Source organism: Rissa tridactyla, chromosome 1 (assembly GCF_028500815.1).
Source record: "Rissa tridactyla isolate bRisTri1 chromosome 1, bRisTri1.patW.cur.20221130, whole genome shotgun sequence".
NCBI lineage: Eukaryota > Metazoa > Chordata > Aves > Charadriiformes > Laridae > Rissa > Rissa tridactyla.
This window is the reverse complement of record NC_071466.1, coordinates 72,797,829-72,820,851: the sequence shown is the minus strand read 5'-3', so window position 1 is coordinate 72,820,851 and position 23,023 is coordinate 72,797,829. Positions and strand designations below refer to the sequence as shown.

Genomic DNA, 23,023 nt, shown 5'->3' with positions numbered 1-23,023 from the left:
TGTTTTCTCTCTCTCGGTATATTTTGTGTCCCTTTTCTCCTCCTCCTTCTCCTCCTCCTCCTCCTCCGCCACCACCTCCTCCTCCCCGGCTATCTTTGTCTGGCTCGCGGCAACCCCCCGCTCCAGCCCCGCTGCCGCCGGGACGCGCAGCCCCTGCCCGCCGGTGCCCGGCGCAGTTTCATGCGAGGGCAGCGCCGCGGGGAGGGCTCGGAGGCGGCGGGGGCTCCGCCGCGGCGCTGGGCGTGAGCCTTTCCCCCCCTCCTCACCCCACCCCACCCCAACCCTCCATGCGAGAGCGGGGCCGCGGCTGCCGGCTCCCGGCCTGAGCGCCGCCCCGCCGTCGCCGGCCGGGCCGAGCCGTGCCGTGCCGTGCCGTGCCATGCCCGGGCGCCGAGGGCACCGCCAGGCTGCCAGAGGCTGCCGGCCCCGGCGCCGCTCCTGCCGCCGCCGCCGCGACATGGTGTGAGCCCGCTGCCGTCGGGGACGCGCGGGGGGCACCCACTCACCCACCCACCCACCGCCTCGGGGGGGGGGGGCGGGATCCAGCCCCGCACCGCGGGGAGGCAGGCGGACCGCAGCACCCCCTCTCTTTCCTTCCTTCCTTCCTTCCTCCTTCCCTCACCTCCCTCTCCCCCCCCCCCCCCTCCTCCTCCTCCTCCCACCATCCATCTATCTATCCATCATCCCCCCCGCCAACCCCTCCCAATGCTGAAGAGTTTCAACCCGGCGGGGCTGGAGTGAAGAAGGGAAGGGCGGAAGGGAGGAGAGGAGCTCCGCGCAATTCACGGCCGCTTCGGGGAGAGGGAGGGAGGGGGAGGGGGGGGGGGGGCCTGGCCTCGCTATTATTTAACAGAGAAGAAAAAAAGAAAACCACAAAAAAAAAAGAAGGAACAAAAAAATATAAAAAGACGGGAAAATGGCGAACGATTCTCCTGCAAAAAGTCTGGTGGATATCGACCTTTCCTCCCTGCGGGTGAGTGCCGGGATGGGGGGCCGGGGCGGTGGGGTGGGGGTTCCCCCGGGGCCGGCGGGGCGGGGGCCCGGGGCCGGCGAGTCCTTTGCCGGGGCTACCGGGGGTGGGAGCGGACGGGGGCCGGTGTCGGTGGCCGAGGCCGGTGTCGGGTCGCGGGGGGCCGGTGGCCGCGTTGTTGCGGGGGGTGGGGAAGGGGGAGCCCCGCGGGGGCGGGCGGGGGGAGCGCGGCCCTTGGGCTGCTTTTCCTTTGTTTGCATGTATTGGCATGTGCGTGGAAAAAACAGGGCGCAACAGCTGCACGCCGCCAGCAGCCGGGCTCTGCCAGCAGCCATCGCCAGACAAAAATGTAACCCCGCTTCTCTTCTCCTCCCCCCCCCGGCCTCCACCCCCTCTGCCCCCCACACCCCCCCTCTTCTCACCCTCCCCCCCCCTCCCCGCCCCACCAGGACCCCGCTGGGATTTTTGAGCTGGTGGAAGTGGTTGGCAATGGCACGTACGGGCAAGTCTACAAGGTTTGTGGCATAATTTCTTCTCCTTTTATTATTGTCGTTTTTGTAAAGGTGTGACCGGTGTCTGGGCCGGGCTGAGCACACGGCTGATGGCGAGCCACCCGCTGTGGCAAGCGGAACAGTTAGGGAGGGGTGATAAAAAAATGTTGTCATTGTTGCTGCCCCTGACAAGTTTGTCAGCCTCTTGGCTTCTGCTTTTCCAAAGGGGCACAAATTGCTCTCCCAAGGACGCATCCTGACATGGTGAAATAATCCTTTATTGTCCTTTTTCCCCTGAGAAATGACCAAACCGACTGGAGACTGTCGGAGTGTGTCCACAGTATACAAATCGGTCCGTGGGTTTATTCAAAATTCCTGCTGGAAGTCCTCATGGAAGTTACTGCTGCTGCTGCGGTGACTTTAGACAAAGGCATTGGCCTTCATTAAAATTGTCACCCGGTTTCCGTGTTGGAAAACCTTCAAAGTGCTGAAGCTGTCGAGTCAGGGGGGAATGGTGCTGCATCCGATCCCGCTGTGCTGTGCGATGATGGGGGGGCGGGCAGAGTGACAACAATAAGCGATCGAAGCAGGGAAAGCTTATTTAGTGAAAATCAGAATTCCCAGAATAACCTGTTTGACAAGTGTATGACTTTAAAAAAAATAGAAATCGGAGAGTGGCCGTGTGGGTGTGAAACTAGCCTACTTTTTTTTCTTTTTTCTTTTTTTTTTTTTTTTCCCCTTCAGTGTGCAGTCAGTGGAACAAACAAATCTCGAGATTGCATGACTTTGCAGTGAGTGCTAGCTACCAGGATGACTGGTAGCTAAGTATTAAGACTGTGTCTTAATACTTGGCCAAAGACGGAAGATTCTAGCCTTATATTGTGTAGAAATGCAAGGCACATTTGCAGAGGGAAGGAGAGATAACTGAAAGTAACCAAGTGTGCCTAGCTGCTTGGGTTTTTTGTTTTGTTTTGTTTTGGTTTTTTTTTCCTTATAAACAAAGCAGTATAATTGGTGAGTTTCCCTGATGGCAAGATACTGCTGCTTGAAGCTCCGGTAACTAAATAAAGCACTTTGCTGCCTCTTCTGCAAATGAAACACATGTCAGTTTGTTTTGAGGGCGTGAACCTCAGCCTTCATGATGGAGAAGCAATCTGCGCGGCGTGCGAGCGGCATTTTAAGACTAGAAGTGGAATAACCAGGCTGCTGCTGTTGGCAGAAAGCTGGAAAAAAGGAAAAAAGTCTCAAAAGGCCAGAGGAGAGGGGGGAGATAAGTGAGAAGCTGCGCTTTGACACCACCTTGAGCATTTAATTTTTTTCTGACAAATGTAATGACACCATTTAATTTCTTTTATGTAATCCGTCCGCTCACAGAGCTTGCATCTCCTGAACCCTTCTTACAAAAAAAAATGTGGGGCGTGAATGTGTGACTTGGAACTCTCCTGTTAATTATTGCAATTTGGTGCATTGTTTCTTGGCTTACTTGTTAATGCTGTGACTTAATGAGCGAAGTCCTCGTTGGTTTAACAGTCTTAAGAATAGAAATGTTTAATTTCATTTCCCTTGGGTATGCTGGAAGTCTCCCGGAGTAGTTAGCATTAGCACTGAAACTCAGCGCATGCATTTATTGGCTTGGAAGAGTGAATGAACACCTGAGGTCTAAGGGCATCGGTGTTGCTCTGATAACAGGGGAAACAGCAGGCGGTTTCTGTCGGGGCAGTAGTTTTAGTGTGTGTCTGATGAGATTTCGCCGTCCTTCCTCACCGGTTAGACAATGGTGGAAATGTTTCCTCTTGCCTGGTAACTGAGGGCATGGTGGTTTGGGTGCCAGGAATAAAAGAAGCGGGTAAATACTGCTTTGCTGTAGAGCCTTTCAGACATTAGTGGATTGACAGGTGTGTCAGTTTGGGTTTGCACTGCTGTTCCTTAGGCATCTGTCGACTTTTGTGTACATAGTCTCAAAATGTGGACACCTGGCAGGGTTGTCCGTAAGCAAAAAATACCAAAACAAAAAACTTCCTCGCTGTGATTAAACCTTGTCTTTCTTCTTAAAAGAATGCAGTTATGTAAAAAAAAAAATAAATAAAAAAAAAAAGCAGTGCAATAGTATTTAACTTTTCTCAGCCGCTGTTCTGTTAGGAAAAATGCTCCGGGGACACCCAGAGATGAAAACTCTGTGTGTGCGTGTTTTGAGGGCTTTCGGAGGAATGGCACAACCGAGGGGAAAAAAACGTGGTTACGCTGTGTTTGCTTGTTGCCTTCCGCTTTCCTCCTTACCCAGCAACCCCTCCTTGAAATCCCTCTTCCCGAATGGCTTTATTCCCCTTTCAACCGGGCTGTCACCTCAAGGGACTGGGGGGTGGTGGGGGGGGGTATGGTAGGGTGTAGGTTGTCTTTGAGGAGCCGTGTTCCGCCCCCCCCCCCCCCCGCCCTGCCCCAAGATAGGCTGGGGGCAGCCGCTTAGTTTGATGTACTTCCATAATTTCGCGTGTATCGGCATCAGCGATGATGTCACCCGGGCGCGGGGTGTGGGATTGGCTGGCTACCTGCCACTGCGGGGAGGACGGAGGGAGCGGGAGAGGGCATGACGTTATCTCTTTGTCTAGCTCACGCACCCCAGCCGTGGTACCCAAGGTCGTTTCCCTTCTTGGGGGGGGGTGGGGGGGGGGGTGGGAGGTCTGCCCCACAGTGGCGGTGGGCAAGGACACCTCCCCGACCTGTTGGAAAGCAGAAATTAGTCCTGGTTTTCCCCCCTTCGCCTTATAGCCGAGCTTGCTGGAAGCATCTCGGATCTCACTAGCTGGAGGTGTTTCTATAGGTAGTTCTACCCTGGCTGTTTACTTAGTGATATATAGGTGTATAGGTGTATATACGTGCATGACATATGGGGACGGTCTTAAGTTGCTTGGCACCTCAATGTGAGCAGAGTTGCTCCCTGTCACAGAGCGGAGTGGATCCGCCTGGGATTTTATGCCATTGAGTGGGTTGGCCTATGTGGGGTGCAACGTGGGCCCGGGGCCTCGGCGGTGAGGTATTAAAAAATACCGAGTTTTCAGCTGCTCCGCTTAAAGTCCGTAGGGTTTACATGATTTTCATCCTCATAGCCTCGCTTACACCTGTCCTGCGGGAAAGAGCCTGGCGTTTCAAGAGGAGCTTGTTACACAGCAGTGAATCGGGGGGTGTTGGGGGGTGGAAAAATGAGCCTGGGAAAAGTTCCCCATCCCTGGGAAAAAACGGGGTGTTTTTGGGGAAGCCTTTGCCCCGCAGGGGGGACGGGGCAGCGGCGGGGGGTGGCTCGGTCGTCCTGGGGCAAATCAGAACTCTTCTGCTGCTCATCCGAAACCCTGGGGGATGCAAAGGCCGGCCTGGAAGTTGTTTGCCCCTTTTCGTAGTTAGTTCAAAATCCCAGGACAATGTCACGGAAGAGAGAGGGACGTTTTTGCATGTCGTGTGGCTGATAAGTTAGAAAGCAAAGGGTTAAACGTGGCGAAGCGGAGCCCCTTTGAGCTGGTGCGGGACCCCCTGAGCCTGTAGTTTAACACTTTTAAGGAGCTTTTGAAGGAGCCCCAAGCCTCTGCTGGAGTTCAGAGAAATAGAAATTTCCCTTCAACAGGTTGGTATCAGCTGTCGGGAGGCGTGTTTGGGCTTGTGGGCAGCAGCAGGCACAGGCGGCAGATGAGCACCCCGACCCGGAGCTCCTCCACACCCCTGAACCCTGCCTTATCCCACAGGACAGCTTTTAACCAGTGGGGCTGCAAGCAGGGGATGATGCCAACGGCACAGAATTCGTCAGAAAAACGCCCTTAGCCTGGAATTCTGCTTTTTTTGTGTGTGCGCCTGTGTGTCTGCGTGCTGCTGTCTTGCGGGGTGGCCGTGCCTCCCAAGTCTCCTTTCCTCCTTTCCGCTTTTATCGGAGCACTTCAGTGTAACTGGAACTTGGGGCCAGCTTACCACGCTCTTAGCTGCCTTAAGGACTTTTTTTTTAATCTTTTGCAAATAGTGGAGAAGCATTTTTAGCATTGCTGCAGTTCTTAGGTTTTAGTTTTTCACATCCCGTAGTAAGCTTAATTTGAAGTTTGGCTCGCACAAAATGAGAACACTCATGAAATTTGCCTCGAGATAAGATTTGAACTGGCTGTTTGCTTCCTTTTTTTTTTTTTTTAATGCAAAAATGACCTGTGAACTAAAGGCACTGGTTAATATTTTGCACATTTTAAAATCTACCATATGATTGTTCATAGAGGCATAAGGCTGATTAATTTTGCTATTGAGACGGAATGGCGTTAACTTGCTCCACCGCTTTCTCTTTGGGGCTTTTTGTGTGTGTATGTGTTTTTAAAGACAGCTAGCACTTTAAAATAGCTGTTGTGAGTGCGCTGTTACCTCTCACAGATAGACATCATAATTCTCTTGTAGCAGCAATGACTGGGGGGAAGGATGTTTTTGTGCGAGTCCTGAGAGCGCACCAGAAAGATGAGAATTAGGGATGATACTCCTAATTGCCCTCAGTGCCGGCTGGTGTGGCTTTCTGAGAGCCTTGTAATAGTTAATTCACGGTGAAGGCTTCTTTTGTTGATTTATATTGCAGCCTTCCAAAACTGCATGTAAATGATGTGTATTGTCTAACTGCTGGCTCATAAAAGGAAATGATGTAAGATGTGATCGTTCAAATGCTGATTTGAAAATAAATTAAAACTTGGATAAATGTTTTCCCACGCTAAGGGTACTCTATTTTTGTCTTAATGGACTTTATCTTACAAGGTGACTGTGTTGGGGGGGTAAGAAGAGAAGACAGTGCTTGGTATTCTCTACTAACTCAGCTGAATATTCCCCCCCCTTCCCTTTCCCCTTTCTTTCTCTCACTGCTAAAGGGACATCATTGTGGATTCAAATGATTTTGTTAAACATGAATACAATTCCAGTCTTATCGCTATAAAGACAAACTGTGCTGAGGATCAGTGAGGTCACTGGCTTTCAGGAACTGGTCCAGACCAGCTCTCTTAAGTATGAACTGCCCTTCTTCTCTTCCTCCTCTGATTTTTTCGTGGATTGTGTTGCAAAGGGAGAGTTTGCCGTCGGAGAAGTCGGGAAGGACCAAGCAGCGGCTGGAATACTGGCATTTCTCTGGGTCCTGCGGCTAGATGTGGCCCTTAGCATTGTTTGCCGTCCTCCCCCAAATTGGCTGAACTTTTGACCAGTTCTCCATCACCCAGATCTTTCTTAATTAAATATACAAAAGCTAGGCAGGTGGCCAGTGGGGATTACTGATATTTATTTTTATTAAAAAAAAAAAAAAAAAAAAAAAAAGAAAAGAAAGCAACCTGCCAATTGTGGGTAACCACATGTCCCTCTCGTTCTTCCTCCCCCAGTCCATCTGTCTGTTTGTCAAAACATCTTTTTTTTTTTTTTTTTTGTATCTTGTCTTAAATCAAATTGCAGGCTGCTGGGGCAGGGACTCCTTATTCCTGGAGTAATTAGAAGGGGACCTGGCACTCTGGGACCCGGGTGTGTGCAGGTCTTCAAGGTGATGAATGTAACAGAATACAGCCCAGAGTCTTATGCTGACTCCTTGGAAATCTTTTCCAGCTTTCTGTCGGAAGATTCTTCAACTGATGTGGGTAAAATTTCAGTCGAAATAGTCTCAAACTCTCCTTGCAGTTTTTTGTGTTTGTGCTCTCTTCCTATTGGCAATGGGAGGGGACGTTTCCCCAGGCTTACAAAGGCGGATGGTTTTCCTCATGAACGTCTCTGCACCTCGCTCCGGGCATGGGGAAGGTGAGCTTTATCCATAAGGTCCAGGATAGGGATTTTTATTTGTCTGGGGATATTAAAGGAAGAAGGGGAGAAAACCAGAAACATACGCCTTTCCTTTCCTTGCTTTATTTTTTGCTCTCTCCTGGTAATGGAAATTTGGGTGACGTGTTATCAACTTCCAGGCACCGGAGCCTCGGCGGTAGTGTGCAGAAATGCTTTTTTTGGCCTCTGTGATGATGGCAGGTCTGCGCCTCCCACCCTAGGGGATGATGTAGAGGAATGTCCCCAAAGGGAATCCAGCATTACAAGAGGTGTTCACCCTTTGCATTTCCCTGCCTTCAGCGTATACATTTTTTAGTATAAATTTTTGGACTACAGTGCTAGCTGACTTTCCTCATGTGGTCTAGCCAGTGTTTGTGTGTACACATTATGTTCTAGTCATCTTCTTTTCAAGTGGTAGGTACTTTCTGTTGCAAGCGGGATTTCAGCCGGGTAGGTTGTGTACCTACCTTCTCGAGAGCTGTTTTCCTTGGAGGAAAGTGGTATATTTGTTTTTCCCGTTTTACATTTCTGACTGTACGCTCTGGCTCTGCCAGAAGTATTTCTCCCTGCCTTTGGATGACGTTGATATGTAAGCTCTATAGCATTGACTTGCACAATGTGAGCTTGACTGTAGTGAAAAGTTACAGTAAGATCCTTATCTGTGGCGTTATTTTAGGTCCCAGTCCAACTCCCACTGGAGCCGGTGGAAAGAATTCAACTCACTTGAACGAGAGGTGGATTTGGGAGGGGATCTCATAACTTCGCACAAGAGTTTTCTTATCAAATAGCTTACGTTTGTGGCATTATGGGTCCCTGATTGTTTCTCAGGTCAGCACACGCTCGAGAAAAGATACTGTTGGCTCTAAAATGGGGCAACTCTGGGAAGGGGGAGGAAAAACCCCACAACTGTGCATAATTTTGGGAACCTTGAGGTAGTGTTGACTGTGGAGGACTTGGAGATTTTGACATTGCATCTCAGTATTACTTCCAAGGTGTATTTTCTGCCTTGGATGTGGTATGCAACACTTTGACAGAGGCACAAAATACGGCACTGATTGCAAACTGCAGAATGCTGCCAAATGCTCAATACACTTGTGAAGGTCATGATGCCTCCACCTAACCCTTGGTCCCGGTCCCCTGTCCTGTCCCAAGCAAGGCTTGATGTATCTCCTCCTGGGTGGCCATGGGGCTCAGCAGTCCTAATGGCTGTGGTATCTATTTCAGTGTTAGAAAAAAGGAGGGAGCAGCTTTCTGAAAGAGAAGTGAGCACAGACTGGAGACACGATAGTCCTGCAGGCAGAGCAGTCCCTTGCTCTCACGGGCTTTGCCGTCCTGCAATGGAGTGAAATCTGTTCTGAATGTGATGGGTAACTACAATTTGACCTCAGCAGTGTTGGTTTTAGTTGCTGCTGATTGGGAAACCCGTGAGAAGCACCACTTGAAGAAGGGCGAAATACCAGAGACTGGGGAACGGAGATGCCCACTTTTACAGAGCCCTGGCACTTCTGAAGCACATAAGGAGCAGGTGGACGTTTGGATGGAGTGGGCTTCTCTCCACTTTATTGAGAAACTGGAGCTACTAACTCCTATCTCAAATGCCGCTGTGGCAGGCATGAAGGGTGTTGACTTCTCCCTGGGGTTTTCCCATGCCCTCCTCCTGCTTGATCTTGCATCATGTGGAAGATGTGGAGTTAGGAAGAGATAGTAGGACAGCTCAGCGAGACGCAGCGTGATGAAGGTGAATTTAGAGAGGGAATGAGAGGTTGAAGAAGGAGAAGCTGTCTTAAATAAATTAGTTCGTGATTCATAGTTGTGGGAAACAAAAAGTAGCATGGAGTCAGGGAAGTGCTTAATATAAGAAAAAGTAAGGGACAGCTTAGTCGTCAGTAGAAATACATCAGCATATATAATTTCTGTAAAAAAAAAAAATAAAAATTTATGTATTATGAAAGAGATTAGCAGTTCCCAGAATGGCAGTTCCCTAACTTTCACTAGCCATCCAGGCTCTGGGCTTATCCACGCCAGGGCAAGATACACTGACACAAGTTTTTGTGTGGAATTCAGCATAGCCTGGGCTGACGAGACCTCCCTTGGTCCCCCTGGCTGTGTCGTGACCGTGTGCCAGAACAACTGCTGTCTTCTGGGGGAGCTTGTTTAACAATCCTGGCAAAATCCTTTTTCCCCACCAAGGCTGCGCCTCCCTGGGTTGCTGTGCCACCGAAGCTGTCATTATCACTGTACAAACAGGACACTGCAAGTGCCAACAGGTCCTGATCGGCCTGTCTAGTAATAAAACAGCTAATGTGGTAAAACTCCTAGCGTGGATGCAGTTATACTGGTATTGTAGTGCTTATCTGGTATGTCTCCGTCACCTCCCTTTCGAGCTGTCCTGTGGCGCGTTGATAAGGGCTGTTCTCCGTGCAGGGATCGCAGTGACTCATGGGTTGGTACCTGCGGCTGAAGGAGTCGCATGGGCTCTAGGCATGTGCTTCCTGGAGCAAGGTAGCACTGCCCCTGGAGAAGGTCCGCTGTGGGCTGGGATCAGCAATGTGGCTGCTGGGGCCATTAGTGGTGCACCATGGCTACTCCTTGTCTCCCTCCCCTGCCCCTGTGTGCCTTGAGTGCCCCCTTGACTCCCTGGCTCTGGGGCTGCTGGGGAGGTCCGCTTGCTTAATGCTCTCCCCACCACCCTGGCCAGGGAAGTCCTACAAGATCCCTCTGGGCACCTTGCTTTGGAGGCATGGGTGCTGCCCTGCTCCATACCTGCTTCCGAAGACTTTCCTTCTTCTATGCCGCTCTCCACATGGAAATGCTGGTCCTCACGTCCATCCGTAACACCCATCTGCCTGGTCTTTGGCTACTCTGTGTTGTATTATCCCCAAAAGTGGCTTTTCTTTTCGGTATGCCTATGGAGCTCCCCTTAGCTTCACTGGATATTTTAGCTCTGAAAATTGGACTGGTTTTAGCTTCGAATGTTTGGGTTACCATCTTTTTATGTTGTACCAGTCCATGGTATGGACTTGTTGGCTCTGGTTGCTTCACCCAGCAGCTTCACCAGAGGACAGAGGTGAAATGGGGAGGACCTTACTTAAGTAGCTAAAAGAATGGCAGCAGCTTGAAATACTCGGTTGCACCAAATCTTAACTTCCTGAGGACTACCAAGGCAATAGTTTACTTGTGCTGGTTTACCTTAAAGCTGATGCATTTTATTTGGGTGTTTTGCATTTGGAACTGTTAAAAATTACTTGAAGTCTTAAAAATACAACAGTCAATTGCAGTTAAGCTCTGGTAGTTTCAATTGCTTCTTCTCAGGATCTTGTGAGTGTAGCTGTAGGGTATGACAGCGGGCAAGAGTTCATGATTCTAATTTAAACAGTAAGCTCAAAACAAAATAAACTTGTCTCAAAACCTGCCCCCTACACTTCAAGCTATCTGATGGTATTAGGTTGTTTTGTTTTTAAACCCAGGAAAGAAAAGCTTAAGGTCAATAGGCCTCAGTGTGTTACAGTAAATTGTGCCATGCCGTACTTGGTTTTATGTATCTAAAAACAGAGACACCCCCCCAAATCATTATAATTCATTGGTTTTCTTCATTTTTGTGCTTCACAAGGAAAATTCTGCAGAGTATCTAAACGCAAGCACCATCTTACAAGGTTATTGGCAAGAGGGAATATTTATCTGAGTTGTATAAACCCTTGCAGGTAGGGGCACGAAATGCTGATGGACTCTTAGCTGTAGTGCCACCAGCGTGTGCAACTGCCATAATCAAAATAATCCTTGGTGGAACTGGTGCAGCAGTGTTTGCGTGTAATGATGAGGTGTTTGCTGACTGGAAGCCCTAATTGAGTTACTTCTGTGCCTCTCCAAAAAACTGATGGCGCTGCGTATCTCCAGTTATTTTATGGTGGCCTGGTAGGTGAAAGATGCATTTTGTAGCGAGAGCTGCAGATACGCACGTCTGGTCAGTAATTTACAGCTCGTTTCTGTGCAGTGGGCTTGGATGGTACTTTTGAAAGGTGCTTGAATAAGTGGGCTGCCTACTGTCCTTTCGCTGTCTAAATCCGAGCTGTGTGCTCTAGGACTTGCAGTGGAGAGAAATAGGACAGGGAAATGGCCTCTGGAGATACCTACCCTAGGATGAGATAAATTGCTCTTTACCTGAGTCTTTGTTAATTATAATGGGAACTTAGGGTGAATGTTTCGGTTGTATGTCTTCTAGATGTCTAAGGTCGGACGGGTTGACCCTACCCTGTACCATGCCTGTAGTAGCCCCTACAGTCTGTCTTCTTTGTGGGATATATAGTAGGAGTGAAGATGCCTTTCTAAGTGGATGTGTGAAAGTAAATGACATGTAAAATCCCTCTTGCCCATTGCTGGGAGGGAAGCATCCCTTTTGCCTAAAAGACCCGTAAATAAGTGAGCTGGTTTTGCGTGCATTTACCAAGAGGTGAACGTGCTTGCCCTCGGTTAATATCTCCACACTTTTACATGAAGGCTGGGAACTTAAATATAGATAAGTTTATTTCTACAAAACTTCTGAGGGCTTTGGTTGAGAACAACAGTCAGTGCCTCCTGTCTCCTCTCAGTGCCCTCAGCAGTAAGCTGTGGGGTCTTTCCTGCTCAGATAAATTATACTTCTACAGAGAATGCATTTATTCTAGGCTACTGTTTTTCAGGAGAGAATTATAGAAATACTTTAACTCTTTTGATGATGTTGATAAGGGTTGTAATTAAGTGCCTGATATTCAAGCTGTTTTTTCAAAGGTGTGCTTCTCTGCAAGGTATCCTTTCCCATCAAACCTGTTTGGGATTTTTTTACTTTTTTTTTTTTTTCCCCAAGCCATGTCGTTGTATTGCTTCTCTGTAGCTGTAAGCTCAGCTAGTAGAATTCAATCTGGTTGTGAATCATATTTTTAAATCTCAATATGTTGTAAATCCAAGTATCTTTTCTCTAATTAACACTTGGGTTTTTTTTTTTGAGGCAATATACTGCGTCTTCCTTCAGCAGCTACAGCGGACATTCCTGAAGTAGCTGAAGTTTCATATTCTGCACCATTTGTTAAACCGAACTATCAGTTGCGTGGTAGTCTCCCGTATAAACACAGAAGGAAGCGGAGCTCTTGTGTCTTCTCCTCTGATGCTCAAGTTATCCACTGTGCTTTACTTCAGAGTGAGGATGTGGGAGGGAAGCGCAGCCGGGAACTGGTGTAATTTATTCCCAGCCACCCAGGAAATATGTGACAGAGGTACAATCCACATCTCTGGATGCGAAGTTCTGTGCAAAAGAGATCCCTTCCTTTGCCTTAGAGATAGCTGGGGCCAGCTGTCACCCAAGCCAAAGAGAGGGAAGACTTTGCACGTTGACCCTCTGGTCTCTTAAGAGCCACCCAGAGGAACGAGCTACATGTTCTTGGGTGACTGGGCAGGTGGATCTTGTAGAGCGAGCCTCGTGGTACCTCTGCTCGTTTGGCTTGTGTTTGCGGTGGGATTGTTTTGTGCTGTCTTGCGGTTCGTGAGGTTCCTATGTTTAAATGAGTTTTGCAGAAAGCCCCATACTGAATTGCTCACATTTAACTGTATTGCTCTCTGTAACCAAGGTGGGGCAGGTATTAGGATATTTTACCATGACTAAACAGCAGCGTTAATACCTTTAAAATTGGCATATTGACGTTTATGAGCAGATATTGCATTACAGCAGTAGCTTCAGGGGCCTTCTGCTGCGTATGAGAGTTCTTGGTTGATTTAGAAAGCAAATAAATAAAATTTTAAAGCCAGCCTAACACAATCAAGCATGTTAAGCCGAAAATGCAAGGTGATGCTGTATCCTCAGCTTATACTGTGGTCTGCTGTTATTTTGGCAGACAAAGCTAACGATGTGCTGTCGCAGGAGAAGGCACAACAGGCGCGTGGCATTGGGGAGCTGTGGGGGAGCCTCTGAGGCGAAGGGACCTCCCTGATTTCATGGCGGGCGTTTTCGTGCACTGGCGCCGTACCTGGCACCCAGGTGCAGGGGCTCTCTCGGAGGACTCCCCGCGCTGCCGGGGGCTGGCCTGCCTCCAGGCTCCCTCACGCTGTCGCCTTCGCCCGTGATTCTGGTGTGGTCTTGCGGGGGAAGAAAGAATGTCAGCCTATTAATAGTGACGGCGCAGGCTTTCTCCCCTTCATCTGTTTAAAAATCGCTGGAATGCTTTGAATAACAAATTACCCCCAAATCTTGCTTTTTAATCTTGAGTGTTGGGAAGGACACGCTTTGCTCCTTCCTTTCCCCCCGCCCTGCGTGAAACGCAGTGAAATTCTCTGATCCGACTTGTCCTTGGGGGCTACGGAAGATGCTTTATGCAGCTCCCCCTGTGCGCTTTAGGTGCTCGCCAAGAGTTAAATTCTGGAGCGATGACAAGTGAATATGGAGAAAATGTTTCAAGTCATGTGAAAGAAATGTTACTTGCTAAATAACTTGAGTGTTAAAAGAAGGGATGGGAAAAGCTTTTCTTAGCCTTTGTGGAAGTCTTATATGGCAAGGAATGAAAATCTTTAATACTGACCTAATTTTATTTGTATTTAAGATCAAAGAGCTCTTGTGAATGAGTTGCTTGTCTTATATGTCACTGGCTTTATGGTTTTCTGAATGGCTTGAGGCAGTAAATCAGTCCTGAGTAATGCTACCTTTCCTTAGGTTTCCTCTGAGGTAATGGAAGAGCGCTCTGGTTTCCTCTTCAGGAATAAAAACATATTAGTTATTGAGCAGACTACTTTCTGGTTAAGTTGCTGAGTTTGGAGGTGCCTCCTCGTGGACCGAGTGTGGTGGCAGCGCTTGTGTTGGGTTTTGGGGAAGGAAGAGAGAAGCGGGCAGTGAAACCGCTGTCGTTGACACCACTGCTTCGGTTGCGGATCAAGTCCTCGCTGCCGTCGGGGTTTGACTTTGGAGCATCCTCTTCTGCTGCTGCACTGCACCTCTTAGCTTTTCGATAATGAAGCATGTAGTTAGCGTGTGCTGTTGTTGTAAGGAAATACGTTTTGTATACACGTGGTGTGGTTGCACCGGGCTGTATGGGAAAGGGCAAGGTTTTATTTTGTGCTCCCCACCGGTAGGATTTCCTATTGCAGAAGGGAGAAGGGAAGGTTAGGCAGACAGCTGAAATGCCTTGCATGGTATCTGGTTACTTTATTCCAGCAGGGAGAGGGATCCCGCTTGCTTCCATGGTAGAGAGCTGTGCTGAAAGCACCGGGTCTTGGAGGTACCTCAGCTCGGATCTGCTGACTGGGTAGCACCATAACGTGGGTTTTGGTCCGTTTTTGTAACTCAGACAGGAGAAGATGGGAAAAGGGAATGTGAATAGCATTTCAAATCTGGAAAGATGGCATCAGCCTAGTTTGTAGATCCCTGGGAGTTTGGAAACAAAAGCCAGTAGCCTTGGGTATTTGAGTGTCGTGTTACTGTTAACATCCGTTCACCCCGCAGGATCAATGCGCTTAGGAGAAGAGGAGATGAAATTCTTTTTGCAGATGCCATTGTCTGAACTGTTGACTGATGTGAAGTGGCACATGTACATGAAATAAATCCCTGCTCGAAGAGAGCGTGGGTGGTACAGCACCTCTGAGCTGGTAGTTGGGTCTGCTGAGCTTGGACTGCTCCTGGCGTCTGTGTCGGTGGTGGTGGATGGTGCTGACTCGGCAGAGCTTCTTCTCGCCTCCTCTGCTCGGAGCCGGCACTCCTCGTGAGTGTGAGAGTTGCCCAATAAATGGGGAATCTCATAAAGCCCCTTGCGTTGCTGAACTTTGCCAAAACCTGGCTTTTTGTCAAGGTTAGCTGAAAACTTGGGAGTGTGCTTTCCTTCCAAGAACTTTTGGTTTAAAGCTCCATTAATTGTATGTCAGTTACCATATGTGTTATGATAATAACCAAGAGTGGAAAGGACGGGATTTATTTCAGTAAACATTTCACCTAGTAAAAATTTAATAGCTTGTCTGCCTTCAAAGGCCATTCCTTTTTCCCTGGTGCAGATTGTGCACCCAGCAGCAGTACAGAGTGTTTCCCTGAGAGCTGTGTTTATAACCTGGCCTTGAGATGCTGCTTTTCCCTAGAGAGTGACGGGGCTGTTCCAAGGATGCTCAGTCCTGAGTTTCTTTGCGAGGCGCAGATTGGGTTCACCTCTGCTGCACTGAATTCTGTGTTTTAATGGTGGCTACGGACAGCTTTGAAAGATGATAAAAACAACACACTGAAATGACTGTGGACTTGCGTCTGAATCACAACCGTCAGCAAAACCACCTAGTTTCAGGAACCGTTCTGTGTGACGGCAGAAGAAGTCTTGTGAGTGCCCGAGCCAAACTTCTCTTCAACAAATACATGACTTCATGATTTGAATGTTTCGAGGGAAATGTTTTGAATGTCGTTGCTGTTTTAGGCTGACAGATTATCCTTCGCAGATTATCCTTTGCAGATTATGCAGGCCACCTGTATATTTATAATTTGAGAGGCATAAACGTCATTTGAGAGAAAAGGAAGTGTGGTGGAGTAAGAGCATGGCAGAGGTAATCCTTCTTACTGCGGGTATATATTGGTTTAGTTTAGATTATTTTTCTAAAGCTAGAAGTACTTTGGCTGTCCAGGATCAGGCCCCATCTGCTGAAGTCACTGGAAGTAGAGTGGGTGTCAGCCTGGCTCTGCAGCTTGGGGTTAGAGCCATGGACAAAGGTTTGCATGTTTTTGGTTCAAGAGAATGTTCCCTTGTCAAGACTTCAGAGAAAAGTGTTCTTTCTAGAAATGCCACTTTTTGGAAGTGGCTTGTGTCTTAAACAACTTTGACTTACTCGTTAATCTTTTCTCATAGAATGCATTTTCTGTTCTTGCCCTTTTTCTAGTGGTGTCAGGTTTTTCTCTCTCTCTGTGGTTTGTTTTGTCCTCCTGCTCTCTTCCCTCATACTCAACTGATGTGGGTGAATTCCTCCTGCTGCTCTCCCTTCCTCTAAACTCTACGCTCATCATCCTTTGCATTTCTTCCTCTAGGCTCGTCTGTGGCTTTTTTTCTTTTTTTGGTATAAAAGTAACTAACAAATAGGAGGGATATGGTTAAATCTGCGTGACCTCTGGTGTTGGCTGTAGTTCTGCCAAGATGAATGAGGTTTGTTTCTTTTTTCATTAACGTGTTTCTCCGCAAGCATTCTGTACCTTCTTTAGATCTTTTTTTGTGGTCTCTTTTTACCCTGGCTTTCTGAAGAAATGAGGCTCCGTCCGTTTTACTCTGTCCTCAACACTTTTTCAACCTCAGGGCTGACTTCAGCTGTGTTTTGGTTTGGGGTATGCATCTAAAATCCTTAAAAGTTTCACGAAAAGTAAATGACTGGGCAGATGGGAGTGAGACAGCCTGTTTGCTCTTCTCCTATCCGCTGCGTCCCCGTGGAGAAAGCCTATTAAAGTCCCTCTTTATTGGGCATAGGGAAGATCTGTGCCCAAGATGAAGGCTTCAGGCTTACCTCTGCTTGCAGCGCTGTTTGCCTGTGAGGTGGAGACAGAGGGGTTACAGTTATTACCTGTCAGCTGAGCAAAAAAAGGGAAGGAAAGTGGTCTCAGGTTTGTCTTTTGCCCCACTGGGGTAATTTATTATTTTTCGTTCTCCCATCTTTTGGGCAAAACTATGGTGCCATCTCCTGAAGTCAGGGGGTTCCCTGCCGGCGGAGGTGGCAGTGGGAGGAGGGATGCTCTCTCCCAGGGCTCCTCTCTCCACCAGGATTGAATGTGTGAGATTTGTCTGCGCTAACTAAAGCGTATTGAAAGTCTTTGTCTAGACGAGGCATGCTGCCCTTGACACATGCTGAGTCTGTCTAGTTAAAGCCTGGGGTACTTAGTGGGTGCTAACCTGGGGCGGTAAATCCAGGGCTAGACGAGCCCCCTGAGGAGGTGGTGGGCAAGGTGGGGATTTCTTTGCATTAGTCTTTGCTGCGACCTCAGCCGGTGCCTGAATGCAAAACTGCTAATAAATGGTCGTAAACCCTGGATGCTTTTTCTCTTGTCAGCTGCTGTCTGAATAGGGGCTTTTTCATGACACATGCTTGTTTGCTCATGTTTCTCTTTTAAGGAAAGCAGTTAAACTAGGCAATAACCACCAGTAATTCAGTGCTCCATTGAGCATGTAATAAACCAAGCCCCAGTTCCCTCCGTTAGAGACTGCTGCCCTTTGTTTCTCTCTTTAGGGGGAGGAGGGAAGAAATGGGGCACAACCAGCTTGTTTGGCGTGGGAAGGATGAAAGGGTGGCCGGAGAGGGGAGAGGCACGATGGTGCGGGTCTCCCAGGATGGGCATCGCTGGCCTTCCCAAAAAGTGCAGGATCAAACCCTGGCAAACTATCAGGGAGACCGCTGGAAATTTGTTTGAAAAAGAGATTGCAGCTCCTTGTGGTTGGTGCCGGACGAAGCGCTGGGTCTCAGCTCATCCTCCCGAGCAAAGCGTGCATCTCGTTGACTCCAAGGCTTGCTATCGTTTTCTGGCTTTTTTTTTTTTTTTTTAAATCCAGGTGCAGCCCAGCTGTAGCTGATTCAATTCTGCACTGTTTGCATCCATTGCTGCCATACAGCCTTCTACTGAGTTACCAACTAGACTTTGTTGGTTTTTTTTTTTTTTTTGTTATTGTTTGGGACTAGGTTTTCTTACAAAGCAGCTTGGTGCAAGTGTTGTTGCAGAGTGGAAACAAAGCAAAGTCTTTAGCCAATTTGTGGATAAACGTTTAGGACCGGTATTTTACAGAGTTCTGGGAAACTCTTCATGTAAAAACAAAATTAAAGTGCCTTCTTATCTCTGAATTGCCCCTTTAAGCCTCAAACCCAGCCTCTGCAAATCAGCTTTATCTTTTACAAAGAGAATGGCTTCTCTGCATGATTTTGCAAAATGCATTTCCAGAGGGGAGCTTTCTTACACATATGCAGAACAAATTTTAGCAAAACACTTTACTTTCTTCTCTCTTCAGACTTAGGAAAATGAACTCCATCATGACTTTTCAAAGAGTGGGTTTAAGCAAAAGCTCCGAAGGCATTTCGGTGCTGATTCTGATGCAGCTGTTAGTTTAAGGAATCTCTTTCGAAACTGGAGGTGGCTGTTAATTATATTCAGGAGAGGAAAATGAGGTATTGAGCTGGATAAACTGATACTTATTTTGAGGTTGGGTGTGGCAGGTAAAAAAAGACACTCTGTCAGAAAGGTAAAAGGAGAAGGACTGGTTTAAATTTCAATACAACTAATTTTTAACAACCTTTTCTAAAATTTTCTCCTCCTGCAACGTGTTTTACCCGCGCTGCCATCCGGCAGAGCACCATTGCTCTCTGCCACCCCGCTTCGACTGCTGCTTTTCAAAATTTGATGCGACTTCTAGATGCTCAGTGCCATTCACTTTAGTGACATTAGGACATTCAGCATACGCGAATTTTGTTTCCCAGTCCTTTAGGTATAAGGAGGTGCCTAGCGGCTCTGTAAATGCCAAATGGCAGCGTGTAAGACTGTAAGTGTTAGGCAACTGGTAGAGAGGGAGCGGGGGAATGGAGGGAGGAGAGCAGGTCGTCCCCGTGGGTCTGACTTCAGCTTGTTGGCTTGCAGCTTCCACGTGGACCGTCACCGCATCCTGTCTCTGGTTCTGCGGGTTAGCCCGGGCGATTGTCCCTCTGAGACTGCGTGGGCATCACAGCCTTAAGAAATGGCTCATTTAATTTGTCGGGATGATAATAACGTTTGGTGGGGGAAGGTTTACATGTGGAGTGACTGCCCCTTGAGCCTGGAGCTCAGTCACTGTTTTCCTTGCTGGTTGTGGCTTCTCCTCCCTGAATGTGGCTGGGGCCATCCGCTCCCTGTGCAGAAGCGATGCTCTCCCCTTGGGAGCCGCCTGCCCCCCTGCTTTGATTTGGACCCTGCTGCCCAGGAACTGCTTTTCCCGCCCTCCCTGGGAGCGGAGTGGGTGGGAAAGCTGCGGGACACACCAGGCTTATTATACTCACCATTTCCCAGCCTGCCAGGTTTACCAGGCGCAGTAAAATTAGTTACCAATTCAGATTTTTCTCACCTTGTGGATGAATTGAGGCGTGCGTAAGGGTGTCTGTGGCCTTGTGCCATACTGTGAGCAGCGGGGGATGAAGAAGAAGCTGATGTACATCTCCTCTCCAGCATTATGCACGCTGGTTGCCGCTGTATCCTTATTCAGTCTTTCAGGTGCTGGATGACAGTGCAGCGGTCCCTCTGACAGTGACAGGCAAGAAATTATAAAGATTAAAAAGTCTCCCACTCAGATATCCGCAGTTGTTTATGTACTCATACAGCCTTTTTCCCAGGAAAACCATGATCACATCTATCGCTTGAGCTGTTTAAGATTCCCTCCTCCCCCCGCCACTCCCTTGATCTGCAAGGAGGTGACAGTTGTGGAAGGATTGAGCCAAGTCTGTTTTTGAGGTATTAGGAGGTACTTAGAGGAGTTGCTGTTGAGACCACCATCTGGACAGAGATTCATTTGCTGAGGAGCTGCGTCGATTTCAGGGGAAAACTGTTCGGATGTGGTGTGTATGGTACTAGCAGGCTGAAAAGGCAGTAAGGGAAGGTGTAGGCTGCTATATGGTTACTTTAGGACTGTGTTTCTTGAAGATTTAACTGGACAAAAAATAGCAGGTAGCCTGGACAAATGGGCAGATCTGTTTCTTAGAGGAATTGCTGCTGACCTCTGTAATGCACTAGGTAGGCAAAAGGCTTTAATCGTTGTTAGTTGCTCCTATATGGCAAATTCAAAGACAATATAGGTGCCTGAGGACTTGGGAATCGCTCACTTCCCTCCATTGATCTGGACCCATCCCATGCAGGAATTGCTGGAAGCGGGTTATGTTCTTGGGAAGAGTTTAAATTAGAGCAGATTTTTCCAACTTGACCCCTCGAAGTGTTTGGATTGCTAGAACAAACTCAGGAGGGAGACGCTCTTGCCCTCGGACACGGATCCTGTTTGTCCTGCTCTGCTGAGTTTAACCTGCTGTGTTTCATGCTCTCCCTGCCGGGATTGACTGAAGATTAGGGCGGGGGGGACAGGACACGGTGGGGACAGGACATATTGATCTGCTGGAGCTTCAAATTTAGGCACCAGAAGGATTAAAGGGCGCGCTTTGAAAAGATACTCCTTCATCTCACTGATAAGCGGCGCTGAACCAGGCGGTGGAAGAGGAGGTTAATGCCCCTTTTACTCGGGGTCTGTTTAAAGAAAGGCGGTCATTTAGCTAAAATATACATCCACAGTTCATTTCTGTTTAAACTGAAATTACTGGGTAAAGAAAGGCATCCTGGGAACAGATTAAGCCATATGGTAGGAAAGGAGCACGTTTCTCTCAAGCTCAGTTGACAGCAGCACGCGTAAGGGTTTTCACTATTAAATATTTGATAAGCCTGTAGTAGACACTAATTCTGCGTGGTTTTAATTACTTTTGATTTTTTTTGAGCCTGCAGGATTCTGATGTTTTTCTTCACCTTCGCTTTTTTCTGCCCCCCCCCGGATGATCCTGTTTCATCATGGAATGAGCACTTTTGGGTATCATCGGCCCATAGTCACATCCTGGTGATGGGCAGGGCGATCCCAGCAGAGCTGGCCATAAGGCTGCGTTTCCAGCTCTGGGGGGGGTCCAGAAAGCGCTGGTCCTGAAGTTTGTTGCTTCAGAAATATTTGATTAACTTTATTGTGTTAGCATGAGGTTGGTTTTATTGCTACTTCCTATACTTTATTAAAATTCTGTTATTAAAAGTGCAAGCATGGGTATTTGCTTCTAATAACCCCTTTCTTTCTCTGATGTTGGCAGCAATTTGCAATAGTGCTGTTAGCATCCAGGGATGGTGGGGTGGGGAGGGAGGAGTGGTAGAAGGGCATTTTGCCCTTCTGTTTTCTTGCAGATATTTTATTATTTTATTTTAGCCAGAAAATATTTAGGGATTTGAGGGGGGGGGGGGTGGGCTGGGGAGGAGCTGATTCTCCCTGTGTGTTGAAAGCAGGCTTCCCCTTCTGTTGAGTTATATTTGGAGGATATTTGCCCGTCTGCGGGCCGTGAGGATGTAGGTGGCACCGGCTGCCGTGGCTGTGCCTGTTTGCTTTCTCCCCCCACCAGCTCCTGGCTGAGCAAAGGTCAGACTTTTCACCTGCTCCCCGCTTTGCATTTCCAGCGTTTGGATAAATTTGTCTTTCCGGGGAGCCTCTGACACAGGCGATTTCTGCTAACCAGATGCATGCGCATTATCTCCCTGCGTGGTTTGTGCCGGGCAGTGTGGTGCTGTTCCCAAAACATCGAATGGAGAAGGAGGTCATGGGGAAAAAAAAACCCAGCCATAGGCAGTTGCTTGTAGCTGTTTCAGACAGTCTATTCTTGCTGCTGCTTTATCGCTCACGTGCTTTGGTCCGGCAGACTCTGGACTGCAGAGGGTGAGGAAAAAAAAAAAAAAAAAAAATCCACCCCAGTGGTTTGCTTATTCACAGCGCGGCTATTTTTCCTAGCCAGAACACAAATTTTTAAGGGAAAAGCACTGATCCCATGTGAGCAACTGTGATAGTTTGTTGTGAGGAATCAACACATTCCCATGCAAAGCAGGGCTGCTAAAAATACTTTTACTCGGCGAGGGGTGCAAGCTGGTGGTTCAGCTGACAGTCTTTTTCCATTTCTCCTTATTTTGACCAGGTCTGCAGTTTTTTTGTCTTGTGAGAGACCCTTTCTGGAGATTCATCTGTGATTTTATTTCCCTCCCCCCATCCCCTAATGGTATCTTCTTGGTCTCTGAGTTTTGTGTTCTCCGTTCTTCAGAATATTCAATACTCGGGAAATTAATCTTTCTTCAGTCTGTTTTCCATAAGGTTGTAGGTATTTAAGAAATGCTGGAGACAGCTAAAAGAGAAGACCTTCCCAGACAAAAAATATAATACAAGCCACCTGAGTAGCTTGGTCTTCTCCAGCCGCCTGCTACCAGCCCTCCTTTTCCCTCAGCCTCAGGGCCTCTGTGAAGTCTCTCCCCTCCGGATTTGCCAAGCGCTCCGTTGCGCGTTAATCACCAGTAATAAAAAGCATGCTTAAGATCAGACGAGTGTCTAAGGATACTTGTCAAGGCTGAATGTCTCCTCAAGTCTCTGCAGCTCTTTCTGACAGTGAGTGCGGATGCAGTGATTCATGCCCCTCAGCTGCAGCTGACCTCGTGCCTGGGGCAGAGACAGGTATCGGGCAGATCCTCATTTCTCAGGAGACATCAGGGAGGTTATGGACGATTGGGTAAAGGACGTGTTTGCTGCGTGCAAAACACTGGTGAAACTCCTACTGAAGGGCTCTGGCTCGTCCCGCTCCTTACTCTGAGACCAGATGTGTTTTAAGAGGACTCTGCTCCTATGGATAACCGTGATACAGGTGCTCCCAGCGTGGGTAGGAATTGTGGGGCACGGTCACGTAGCTGATTAGGCTATATCTGCGTCAGGGCTTATGTTAGCCAGAGATGACCCTCTGGCTGACCGCAGGTTTGAAAGCTTAAGCTCAGGTGGGAGAGCCCAGTGGTGCCATCTTCCTCCGTCACCTGTGTCTGCCCATGCTTGTCTGCACCTTGGTGTTGCCCAACGCTAGTTTAACTCCTTGTCAATTCATCTCTGTTATACAAGTCATCTGCTGACAAAACAAAGATCTGGGTCACTGCTCTTAAAATAGATTCAGCATTAAGCAAATTGCTCAAGCAAGCTCTCCTTTCCTCTGAGAAGGCAATGTCAACCCAACCTCGTAGGGAAACCCCTAACAA

The 23,023-nt window shown here is 48.1% G+C and overlaps 1 protein-coding gene across 9 annotated transcripts in view; it reads left to right on the top strand.

The window, feature by feature from the left end:
* Nucleotides 1-815: 815 nt before the first annotated feature.
* The window catches only part of MAP4K4 (mitogen-activated protein kinase kinase kinase kinase 4), a 167,045-nt gene continuing 144,837 nt past the window's right edge, over nt 816-23,023 (top strand). For all 9 annotated transcript variants that reach the window (XM_054181590.1, XM_054221923.1, XM_054180741.1 and 6 more), the window contains exons 1-2: nt 816-973; nt 1,420-1,485. In XM_054181590.1, the coding sequence (XP_054037565.1) occupies nt 917-973; nt 1,420-1,485 (123 nt within the window). In that variant the 5' untranslated portion in view covers nt 816-916. The remainder of the gene's footprint in view (nt 974-1,419; nt 1,486-23,023) is intronic.